Source organism: Pinus tabuliformis, chromosome 6, assembly GCF_031772625.1.
Source record: "Pinus tabuliformis cultivar Carrire ecotype Pingquan chromosome 6, CPIR1, whole genome shotgun sequence".
NCBI classification, from domain to species: domain Eukaryota; kingdom Viridiplantae; phylum Streptophyta; class Pinopsida; order Pinales; family Pinaceae; genus Pinus; species Pinus tabuliformis.
The window spans coordinates 1966126754-1966139337 of record NC_142292.1 but is presented as its reverse complement, the minus strand read 5'-3'; the positions used below and the strand labels follow the sequence as shown (position 1 = coordinate 1966139337).

The 12584-nt window shown below is 41.1% G+C and overlaps 1 protein-coding gene across 2 annotated transcripts in view; it reads right to left on the bottom strand.

The window, feature by feature from the left end:
• Nucleotides 1–12584, bottom strand: part of LOC149267052 (protein NLP6-like) — a 344234-nt gene that overhangs the window by 126121 nt on the left and 205529 nt on the right. The window contains exon 4 of one of the 2 annotated variants that reach the window (XM_089431358.1): nt 6012–6135. In XM_089431358.1, coding sequence (XP_089287484.1) covers nt 6012–6135 — 124 coding nt within the window. The remainder of the gene's footprint in view (nt 1–6011; nt 6136–12584) is intronic. The other variant, XM_089431360.1, reaches the window with a different exon arrangement.

Below are 12584 nucleotides of genomic sequence, written 5' to 3'. Positions count from 1 at the left end.
AGACTATGATGAGATATTTGCACCTGTTGTCAGATATACGACCATCCGCTCGATCATAGCCCTTTCCGCTTCACAAGGATGGAACCTACATCAGATGGATGTCAAGACTGCGTTCTTGCATGGCTCGATCAAAGAAGAGGTCTACGTGGAGCAACCCGAAGGATTTGAGATTTATGATCGAAAATCTCATGTATGCAGGTTGAAGAAAGCTCTCTATGGGCTGAAGCAAGCACCCCGAGAATGGTATGAGAGGATCGATAGCTACTTGATGAAGCTGGGATTCACTAGGAGTGAAGCCGATCCTAACCTTTACTTTAAGGTTGAAGATGACAAGCCTCTCATACTGGTGTTGTATGTGGATGACCTCTTTCTAACAGGTGCAGACCCTCTCATTCACAAATGTAAGAGGGAGCTGGCCTCTGAATTTGAAATGAAAGACCTAGGACTGATGCACTACTTCCTAGGACTTGAAGTGTGGCAAAAGCCAGGGGAAACTTTCCTATCTCAAGGAAAATATGTGGTGAAGATATTGGAAAGATTCGGTATGATGGACTGCAAGCCTGTGACTACCTCGAGGATCTTAAATTTTAGAAGTTATATGGTAGTGATGTCGGACCAGACTTGGAAATGCCTCTGAGTTTCAAAAACTCATTCGCATTGATGTTCTTGGTGAACCTCTGCCCGAACATATGTTTTGCAGTTAGCATTGTGAGCTCATATTTGGTTGAGCCTCACTAGATTGATGCCAGGAATCTTCTGAGATGTCTTCAGGACACATTCTCTCATGGATTAAGATACACTGCCGGAGATGTGAGACTACTTGGATATACTAATGTTGATTGGGCAGGCAGTGTGGTGGACCGTAAGAGCACTTCCGGGTACTGTTTCACCTTGGGATCTACTTCGATATCCTGGATGAGCAGGAAGCAGAAGTCGGTGGCTTTGAGCACCGCCAAAGCAGGATATATTGTTGCTAGCATAACCTCGTGTGAGGCAGTCTGGTTGCGAAAGCTCTTCAGTGAGCTATTTGGATTTACAGTGGATACCACTGTGATTCTCTGTAACAACCAGAGGTGGGATTCGATTATTGAGGAATCCCGTATTCGTCAATTGCTCCAGCAGATTGACATCATCTGGGATATGGTAAGTCGATGAGCAAGAAAGCTCCATCGCATTAAGATGATGTACAGGTCGATACACCTTGTCAAAGCCCTGAGGAAAGATCTAATCTGTGATTTTCCCAAATGACTTGGAGTCATCAAGAAACCCTTGTACAAGGGTCCTGCATGTTGCATACATTGAGCTCTGGGAGCTCTGAGGGCTTGCGGTTCCTACTGGAGCAACATATGACCACAGGGTGACTCACCCTCCCCTGGTGGTGCACTCTGGAACAAGATGATTTGCTCTCTTGTGGGACAAGATGATTCGCTCTCTTGTGGAACAGGATGATTCGCTCTCCTGTGTAGCAGGATGATTAGTTCTCCTGTGAGGCCTGGATTGATGTGTTCTCCATGGCAGCCTGGATTGATGTGTTCTCCATGGCAATTGTAGCAGGATTGATGTGTTCTCCTGTGAGGCCTGGATTGATGTGTTCTCCATGGCAATTGTAGCAGGATTGATGTGTTCTCCTGTGAGAACAGGATTGATTAGTTCTCCTGTCGAGGCATCCCACCCATGCAGTCTGGGACCCATGGGAAGTACCTCTCATCTGATCAATGAGCAGGGAAATGAAGTTAGGGACCATAGTAGTACCGATGGACGCATCATTGTAACTACCGTACTCCCTATGCTAGGATGACCCCCATTGATCTGGGATCAATGATACTGGTCTGGGACCAGTGGTAGGAGTTGTACCATACTATGACGCTGACTTCGGGTCGGTTGAGACTGGTCTGGGATCAGTGGTACATACTCTGAGACTGACTTTGAGTCAGTGGAGGATGATATTGGTCTGGGACCATTGGAGTTGTACTCACTATGACGCTGACTTTGGGTTGGTTGAGACTGGTCTGGGACCAGTGGTACATACTCTGAGACTAACTTTGAATCAGTATGATACATCCTCGATCATTTCTTCTTCTTCATAATTCGGACAAAAGCAGAGTAGAACAGAACAATGCAAGAGCAGAGCAGAACAGAACAAAACAGTACCGATCAGTACAGGGCAGAGCAAGACAAAGCAGAACAGGCAGAATAGAGCAGAGCAGGGCAAGGGTCAGGCTGTACAAGGCAGTGCATTTGATGGATGAATAGTAACGACCGATAGATTGCAGATGAAGTTCTCCATGGTTGAGAGGGAGTGTTAAAATTGGCAACCAGGGCAAAACTTCATGTGGGTCATCTTATTCATGGCTAATAATATTTTTATTAGATTCCTCTCGTCGAGAGGTGTAGGATTGATATAAAAATCATCCGATCCCGATAAGTATTCATGGAGATATGAATTTATTTTGATTATGGAATTATTATCAAGCCGACCTACAACTCATGTAGGCTCAGAAGCCCAACAGTCGCATCTATTCACCCACCAACGTTGTGTATAAATATAAGAGGACTTTTCCTCATTTGGACTCACTCATCTCATCACATCTCTCTCTCTCTACTGCGCAGATATGAGTCTCTTCTCTACTGCGCTGAAATGGGTCTCTCTCTCACACATGTGAAGCCGGAAGCTGTTGAATTTGAAGCTGCAACTGCAGAAGTAAAGATTGACTTGCGTGGCCTAGAAGATCTCCTCTTTGGAACTATGCTGTAGGTTCATCTGAACCTCCTTTGAAAGCCGCAACTTTTGGTGGTGGAATGAAGTCAATCCGATGAACGATTTGCAAGATATCAACTGCCCTAGTTTGAAGCCGGAAACTACTAAAACTGAAGCTACAACTGCAAAAGTAAAGATTGACTTGCGTGGCCTAGAAGATCTCCTCTTTGGAACTGCGCTGTAGGTTCATCTAAACCTCCTTTGAAAGCCGCAACTTTTGGTGGTGGAATGAAGTCAATCCGACGAATGGTTTGCAAGATATCGACTACCCTAGTTTGAAGCCGGAAACTGCTGAAACTGAAGCTGCAACTGCAGAAGTAAAGATTGACTTGCGTGGCCTAGAAGATCTCCTCATCTGAACTGTGCTGTAGGTTCATCTGAACCTCCTCTGGAAGCCAAAACTTTTGGTGGTGGAATGAAGTCAATCCGACTGTCGGTTTGTGAGATATGGTCTGCCCTAGTTTGATAATGAAGCCGCTAATGTTGATGCTACTGATCTAGGGTTTGCTACTACTGATATGAATCAGATTTATTGTACTATTTCTCTCTGTTGAATTATTGAAGATAAAAGAAGATTTGATCAAAGGTTTTCCCCACACATTGTGGGGTTTGTCCCTGGCTAGCAACCACATCTTGTGTCTCTTGTCTTGGCTTGTTTTCTGTCGATCGTTTAATGTTCTATCTGCACTTTACTTTATGTACATGTGATTGCTAATCGGTGGAATATAATAAGAAAAAGAAGTAAACTGTTATAAGCATAGAACATACCATAATTTAACAGATAATCCTAGCCCCCTGTAACTGAATCAATTTCCTCTCCAACTAAATTGAACTGGCCCTTTGAAGCTTTTGCAGTCCCTACGCAGTTGTTGATCTGGGGTAGCATTGGATATGCTCTAGCCACGAAAATTGGTGGAGAGGCTAAAGCATATGAGATCTCCAATACCCAGAAATGGTTTGGGCAAATTCTAAACATTTTGGGAGATATTAAAAAAATTAATATTTTTAATGGAGTCCCTAAGTATAAACTTAGGGAAAATAAAATATTAATGTGAATTAATATAAAACTGTGTTAGAAGGGTCCAAAAGTCATGGATCAAGTCAGAGTTAATCTTAGCCATTGATTAGGGACTTAATCTCGATCATTGATTTTTCAATGAGAAAAGTATAAGAGGAGGCTTGGGGGTCACTTGGAGAACACACTAAGGGAGACCAGTTAGTTCAATTTCTGGAGCAGGGTTAGATGAGAAATTCGAACTAGTGGTCTGGTGAGCAGTCAGGAGGCAGCAAGTACGGAACAGAGAGAAGGGATCAGCGACTGGAGATCAGCGCTAAGGCAGGAGAGGTAGACGCAAGGCATTTCAGGCAGACGCAGAGAGCAGGAGACAGCGCAGTCACTAGAGGGCCTGAGTCGGTGACGCAGAGAGGCCCAGGGCTGACACAATCAAGTAAGGGCTGACACAATCAAGTAGGGGCTGACGCAAAGTGTCTAGGAGCCACGCATAAATCAGTCAAGCTGATGTTGGGACTAGGAGAAATGCTGGAGAATCTTTTCTCTCTGTGGGTAAGCCAATTTGGCACCCTGTTGTACTGAGGAATTGCTGAATAATAAAATCCTCACTTGCTGCACTGGTTTTCCCACATTGGGTTTTTCCAAGGACTATTGTCCAAAATATTTGTGTCAATTTGTTGATTCTTGTACATGTGTTTGTTTTTGTATTGCGGTGTGATATCTGCAATAGAGTTTATTTTAATGTTTATTTAAGGAATTTCATAAATAACTTATTGAAGAATAAGTAGGAAAAGTAAATTAGATGTTGCAGTGATAGAATTTTCACAGCAACCTCTCTGTAGAAGAATGCGGTCTCCCTTTCCTACCACTGACACTAGTGTATGACTAAGAAACTCCCTGGAATCTTTCTACTGCTCCCTCAATCACTGATGCTCCTCCACTGGCTCGAATTATTCCTTCACTGAATTACTGTGGTCTGGGAAATTCACACTACTTGTATAATTTGCTCCCTCACTTGTATCGATCTCCATCCCATCGACCTACTCTTACAATCTCTCGTTGGAGCTTCAATGACCATGATTAGATCCTCATCAATGGCTAAGATCATCTTAGACTCAATTATGTGAGTCTCTAGAGCATTCTCGATCATCCTCAATTAATTCCCATTAATTAATTGATTTTCCTATGTTAGACAATTTTAATTATTGATCAATTAATTTAATTGAGGCATTTCACAAGCTTTTCTCACGAAACCTTTCTGGATTTTGGAGAACTCGCGTTCCTTAGCCTCTTAGACACAAATCGAGACTAGAACACTTGTCTGATGCTACAAAAACTAACATGCCTCCCCATTAGTGCCCTTCCTAAACCCTAAGGCCTCGAAGGAGGTCCTACTAGATTAGAGTGAAAGGCTAACTGCCCAGGTGAAGTGTGAGAACAAGGGTACAGTTGAGAGCAGTCAATAATCTAGTTTTCCCCGTGATTCATATTAATATGTCCATAACATTAAATGAAAGCACACGATTGCTAGAACACCTACTAACATATGACCCACTTTTTTCAAGAAGAATACCAAATGGGTGAGAGAACTAACCAGAGCAATAGGTGTAGAACTCTGGCATCATGCTATATGAAGACCATCATAGGGTTGTTGGTTGGCTGGCCGTCAAATGAGAAGAATAATTTTTCCTATGGGTTACACACTTTTGGTGGGTAACAGGTCTTTTATTTTTATTTTATTTTTTACATTAGAGGTCAAATGTCATTTTCTTTTTCCATTTTAGTTTTAAAAACATTACATTATGTGATGTGTCACATCACATCCACCTTGAGTTGTAAGAGTACATCACTTCTCTTGGTGCAAATATATCTACAAAAATGCACAAATTTGAACTTAATACGCCTCGATGGTGCATTTTAAGTTTCAGTTACACCTATGGTAGATGGATATGACTGTGGTGGTCTATCCTTAATGGTTTGTTTTTTAATTGTAAAATAGGCCCATATAAGTAGTTTAACTTTTTTATAATAAAGAAATAAGTAAAAATAATTCTTGTCCTAAAAGCAGAACCCCTGCTCCACAGAATAGAAATCTAAAATTCATTATTAATTGTTTTAGAATTTACTAAACAAATGCTCAATATATTTATTTACAAAATTTGAAAGAAGCAAACCCCCAAGACAGAGAGAGAGATCTAATGCAAGAAAGAAGAACTATGAGTTTTCTAGATATATTTATACCTCCCATGCTCTTTGCGGCATCTTTAAGGCTTCCAGAAAAATACTCCTGAAGAAGGTGATAGTTTATGGTCTTTCTAGTTGCACCACGCTTCCTTTCTAAATGCTTTGCCACATGGCTCACCTGCTATGCAAAAGAAACCAAATACAATCAGTTGTTAAAAAGAGTTCAGAATATGGGATAATTGTATTTCCAAACATCCTTCATACGTATTAAGATCTTAATCATATTCATTGCTTTTAAAAGATATTTTCTGAATCTGGTATTAAATTGATGGATGTAGATTAATTTTTAAAGTGGCTAGTAATTTCCTTTCACAATGGAAAAGTGGATAGAATGATTCATTCCCAGCATAAAATTTTGTTGGAATATTATTTTTACCATAAATAGGATGTAGTTCTTTTCAACTACATAGGATGGTGTCACCTAGCTTATTTTGATTAATGTTGCTTCTCTTGCCATCATTATTATTAGAACTTCAGCACATTTCATAAGCCTCCTAAATTTGAAAAAGTTGAGAGTCTGAGACAATAAAAAGTTGGTTTCCAGTTAGTTTCAACCATGTGCAGTTTACAAGTTATATAGAGGCCCTCTTCAAAACATGAGAACTCACAATTTGGGTTCTCTATGTTTATGCCGTGCTTCAATCACTAGAAGATTTTATTTTATGTTGGTATGTTCTTTTAGTTGTTGACTTCTTGTGATCACATCCATATATTAATTTTTATTGGGACAAGGTCAACACACAAGTATACTACACATTATCTTCAGCAAATGACCAAAAGAGCTGCTGATTTGCAATGCATTTTGAGGCATTGGATAGCGATGTATCTTGGTCAAGATGAATATCTCTATCTGATCTTGGAACGTGATGTGAAAGATTGTCTTCTCTATAAAAAACAATTTAGTGATTTGGTGGTGAATCAGAAGCAAGATGAACTTTGCCTTCAACAAGTTAAAGTTGTTCGGTTTTGATTTCCATACAAGGAAGGCTTCATGTTGGAAGGGGACAATCTAGATTCCTAATATCACTTGAAATTTCCCTTTGGGATTTTGTTCTCAAGGGGATCAAATGAACACTTTAGTAGTGTCAATATCACCACACACAGCCTATCTCACTTTGGGATAGTGTTTTTGTCCTCTATGGCATCCTTTGTAATCTCAAGAATAATATAATCAACTAACCCTGCAAGAACACTTCAAATTTGTGAATTATACTTGCTGTTATTTGAAAATCAGATAATATTTTTGCAACAATCACTTTGGGACAAGTGCACCTAGGGAATTCATTTATTCTCAAAACTGGTGTAAATCTGCACTAATTCACTTTAGATATACACTGAAAGTTGCAGATTGTCAAGTTTAAAAAAAAAATCAGCAGTTAAACTTCTTACTTTCACATATTTTCTACCAGTACTTTTAATCCAATGGGCATGGAGTCAAAGAAAAAGAAAAAGTTGATTGGGCAGGAAAGATACTGAAGGGCAATCAATTCAGAAATTTACATTAACTTATTCAATGAATAAGAAATTGCTGCCAAGAGGGTGTTACCTTTATTCCAAAGTTGCCAACACATAGTATGAAGATGTCAACTCCACATCAAGAGCACTGAAGTGAAGAAACTATCAGTTCCTCAACACTTTACTAACACCATGCTTAGGGACAAAGTCACATGAACATGATGGGAGTGACCTCCAATTCCTACTCTCAAAATCACTGACATGAAAAGACTTTGGAAAGAAGTATGGAAAGGGAATAGCGAATTGGCTCAGAAAATAAACAATTAAAAAACTTAATCACCTCTCCATCTCTTACACAATGAGTATAGTAGTGTAAATACGAAGTATGTGATGTTCCTAGTTAACAATTTTGCTAAGTAATCACAATTTTGCACAATTTTGAGTTTTGCTAAGGACTTACGAAAAGTGGGTTAGGAGGGCCCCACTTTGCAATTTTAACTAAGGGAGGCTCCAACATATTGTTGATTTCTGGTACATCAAATGTGCTCTAAGCAAGAAACAAAAATACAACACATATGTTAGTTATTTATGGACAAAAGTCCCCGAAAAAACCCAATGCAAAAAAATCGGTGTAGCGTCTCTGAGGGTTTTATTATTATGCAGGAGAAAATCTGAGTACAATTCTAGGATGCTTAACTAGCAATCTGGTACAAAGAGAATACCCAACAAAAGATTGGTAAAATGATCTCACCCAATCACTGGGAGAATCAATGACTGATCCTGCTGAGCTGGAGGCTCTACGTCACCCTCTGCGTGGCCTCTGCACAGAACTACGTCACTCCCCACAATTTCTGCATCACCCTTGCCGGGTATTATGCTGCCCCTCTTCCGGATCCTCTGTTGGCTGAGAAAATCGAACTCCAGCCTCCCGGACTCACACCCCTGCTTCCGACAACTAAAACTCGACTTCCCTTAGCAAGAAACTCAACTTCTCCTCAAGGACTGCATTGCCTTTGCGTCAACACTGTGTGGACCAGCATCACCCTTCCTCTTGATGTCTTTCTGTCCTCCCTCTATCTCGTACTCTCCAAAAATTTCTTCTTCCGGATTCTTACTGCCCCTCTGTTGCAAGAAATCTCTTCAATCGATTTTTCCTCCTGAGAACTTCTCACTCCAGAAAATCGATTTCTTGATCTCTCGGTGTGTTTTCCAAATGACCCTCAAGCCCCTTCTTATAACTTCCTATTGGGGCAATCACCCATCTTCCATGATCGTATGTTTGAAGGTGGGCCTTCCGAACCTAAAGGTATGCCTTGTCATTTGGTAATTGAGTATTGTAGTTTGCTTATCATGGACACTTCCGGGCATGGATTAATGGGGGAATTCAGCAGAAAGAATGGGTTAGGTTTGTGCCCTTGTCCCCTAGACCCCTTTTGGATATTAACCTTGCATTCTAGTCCCACGAGATCTCTTTTATTGACCATTTGGCTATAGGAATGGTATTTCAAGGGAAACCCTGATTTTGGTTGCGTGGTCACGCTCCCTTATCCACTTATATTATTTTCTTTCCACTCATTATTACCCCATTCATCATTTCTCCCACCTGGGTTCACATTCCTCCACTGGGTCCACATAAGTTTATCTTTCCCATTCCCCTTGCCCACACTTTGGGTCATGGCCTGGAATAATGCCCAAAGAAGCATATTTGGCCACATTTAGCAAGAAAATGTACCACAAAATGCAAAAGATGGTCAGGACAAACACATTTAGCACGTGGGAAAATGCCAATACATGAGCTCTACCAGATCATCATAGTCATCACCCTGGTTCCTACAAGTTCTATGAACCTTCTTCATCATATAAGAAACCATGATTGTCCCAACCCCTTGTGGGAAATAAACCACCCTACCTTAAAACGGGGTATCCACTGCTATATCTTATACATCATCCTGTTACCCCTTGAGCCCCGAGCAGTTGATCAAAGAAAATCATAAAAAGGCAAAATGCATATAAAGAACAGTGGAAAAATCAAGGCCGAGGCACCTCATGTACCACGATTTCTCCTTCCTATACATTATAAGCCCAAGTGTGGGTTTCCCTCTTATTACCTACCCTTGTACTATAGCATGTGACCCTGGGCTGCCCCTTCTCATCCCCTACTTCATTCACCTATCTGTCACATGCCACCACCTTTTGAAGGATGTACCTTGAATATATTATCCTCTTTAAAAGTAGCAACCACCTAAAGGATTCTTGGTTAACCACATTTGATGTTTAGGAGACATTGGCACATCCTAAAGCCCATTATGGAAGGGTAGGCCATTATGAAGTCCCCACATGTGATCCATGATTGATAAGATCATTTACTCGATTTCTCTAATGACTTGTTGTACTGGAAGACTAGGGGACACATTGGATCTTATGCAAGATTGCAAATGGTTTCTATCTTGGGTTTGGTCTCCCTATACGTGGTCTTAATCCTTTAGAGGGCTACATTGGCACATGTAGGGTGTGCGTTGAGAGCCATGGGCCTCCACATCATCAGAAAACACTCCATGGATCCCCACAACCATTCAAAGATTTCTCGTGGTTCACTTATTCAATCAAGAAGATGCACCTAATACATCATGCCCAGATGGCACCAGATTTGAACGATACGCTTGGCAAATGATCCAGGGCTTACACGATGATGTGGCATCACCTACACCATCATCCTAGCCCTTGCAGGCGATCTAAAGGCATCTTCGATTTGTTTGGAGACTTATGAGGACACTTGTTTGCCCCCACATGTCATTTGGAGCACCACAGTTAATTACAAGAGGCCAACCTTTGTCCACTGCTCTTGATAGTCCTACTCTTCATTATGTCACCCATGGACCTCATTAGGACTCTTAGAGGGCCCTACAACATGCATAAATTTTTATTTGACCTCTTGAGAAGCTTATGCTTTCATTTATGAGCTAGTTTGGTGGGCTTGTCACCAAAAGTTGGATTATTAGAACATTTTATTTTTGGGGCTTATGCAGGCCAAGGAGGCTAATTCAAACTCCTCATTAGTGTATAAATACAAGTGAGATGAGTTCATTTTCTCATCATCAATTTCGATTGGATATCTTTTCTCTCATGAGATTTTCACACTTTTTCTTGGTGGATGAATTGGAGCTTTATGGATGAATTTTGATGTGTGGATTTGGTTATCTTGTCTTGGAGCTTCTGTATTGACAAATTGTTGATGGTTGGATATACTCTATTGCATGTAAATACATGCTTTTAATGCTATTCTTGCTTTACTTTGTCATATATATTGGACTGAGATTTTCACTATTTTTAGGGCTAATTACTGCATGCATTTACTGCTTAAATTGTGGAATTTTGTCTCTATTATAACATCTCTTAATGTATGGGCCATGTAATGTGAATGAAATCTCCTAGGGTAATTCTATCAACGAATTTATCTTGATAAGCTATCACCTTTTGCACATCGAAGTATAAAAGCTGCAAGATTGCTTCTCTTTGACCTAGAAGGCTAGCATAGTAATCTTGAGGCCTCCTTGAACAAGAACCAAAGGTCCTCCTTCATATTCATCATAGACTCCATTCTCCCAAGACTAAGGAACTGATTAACCAAAATGTGGTCACCTTAAACCAACTTCTTTCACCTTTTCCTAGGTCTAGCCAAGTTGGGTCACCTAGGGCATCATTTTCCCAACAAACTATCCCTCCAAAAATTTCGATATCCTAGCCCCTCTTGCATTGGTGTTTCCTCAATACATCCTCCAAATTTGAGGCCATTTCGACGATGGAGTTGTCATAATATCCAAGCCCTAGCTCCGAGAACAAACTTTGCCCTAGCATCTCGAAGGCTAGTACCTTAGTGGATCAATTCAACACCTTTAAGTGAAAATCATTTCTTTGATCCTTTCCCCCACCTTGTCTAAGGTAAGAACATCATCGGTTGTCATACTCTTTCCTCCTACTCGAGACTAGATCCACTTGGTCCCGTTCCTCTGAAAAGACAATTCTTAAGGAACCATCCGGGATACCAATTTCCAAAAGGATTTTAGGGGTTGGAAAACTCCTTCACAAGACACATCCCGTAAAACTAACCCTCAAATCCTCTCATTTCTCTCCTAGAAGACATTGTACCTTGCTTGAGAGCAAGCAAACTCTATCCTTCAAACTCTTCTGGAAAGGGGATTATTCAGGTCACTTCACATCCTTTCATTGATTTACCCTTCATCGTGACTCCAAAATATACTGGGTCTCCTCCCATTGGTGAAAGTCCATAAATAGAAGGGAGCCTTAGCTGAGGTGGCTGTGGGCTAAGTCTCCATATGTCGCCCTTAGTCTAGCATTCTCCCTTTAGGGATCCCCTTTAGCTCCCCTACTAGTTTGAGTAGTAATAGATCCTAGATGAAATTATTTTATCATTCAGGAACCCATGATTGTCCCAACCCCTGGTGCAGTTTTTTGAATACAACTAGGGTGCCAGAAATGGCTCACCCTTCAGAGATTTTCCTTGGCAGAAGTACCTTTCTCTTGAGACAGATATTCCGACTAATCAGCAACCGGATGATGAACCCCACAATGACTTCGACAATTCCTTAGCTTGACAACGAAAGCGGCTCCAAGCTTCTCTCTGGAACTGCTTCACCCTCTACGGCTCTACATCTGTCTCTTAGCTCTTATTCTGCCCCACGAAAACACCCCAGCACATCTCTTTCTGCCAAGCGTCAACTCTACTAGCCTCTAGTATGCCTGCATCGTTTTTGTGTCACCTTCTCGGCCTCCTACGTCCTCAGCGCTGGCCCTCTAAGCCTCTACATCAGCTTTGGTTGCCTCTGCGTCAACCTGGTTGCCTCTGCGCTGTCTCTCCGGCACTATCTCTGTCTCTCTGCTATGTATTCTCATCCTTCTATCGAACTGCCCCTCGCTGCAATAGATCACTAACTCGATTTCTCAGCAAACTCTATCCCAGAAAATCGAACTGACTGATCAACTTGTTGTGTCTCTAACTGACCCTCAAGCCTCCTCTTATACATTTCCTGTTGACGATTCAACGGTCGAGATTAAGTCCCTAATCAATGGCTAAGATTAGATTTGACTTGATCCTCG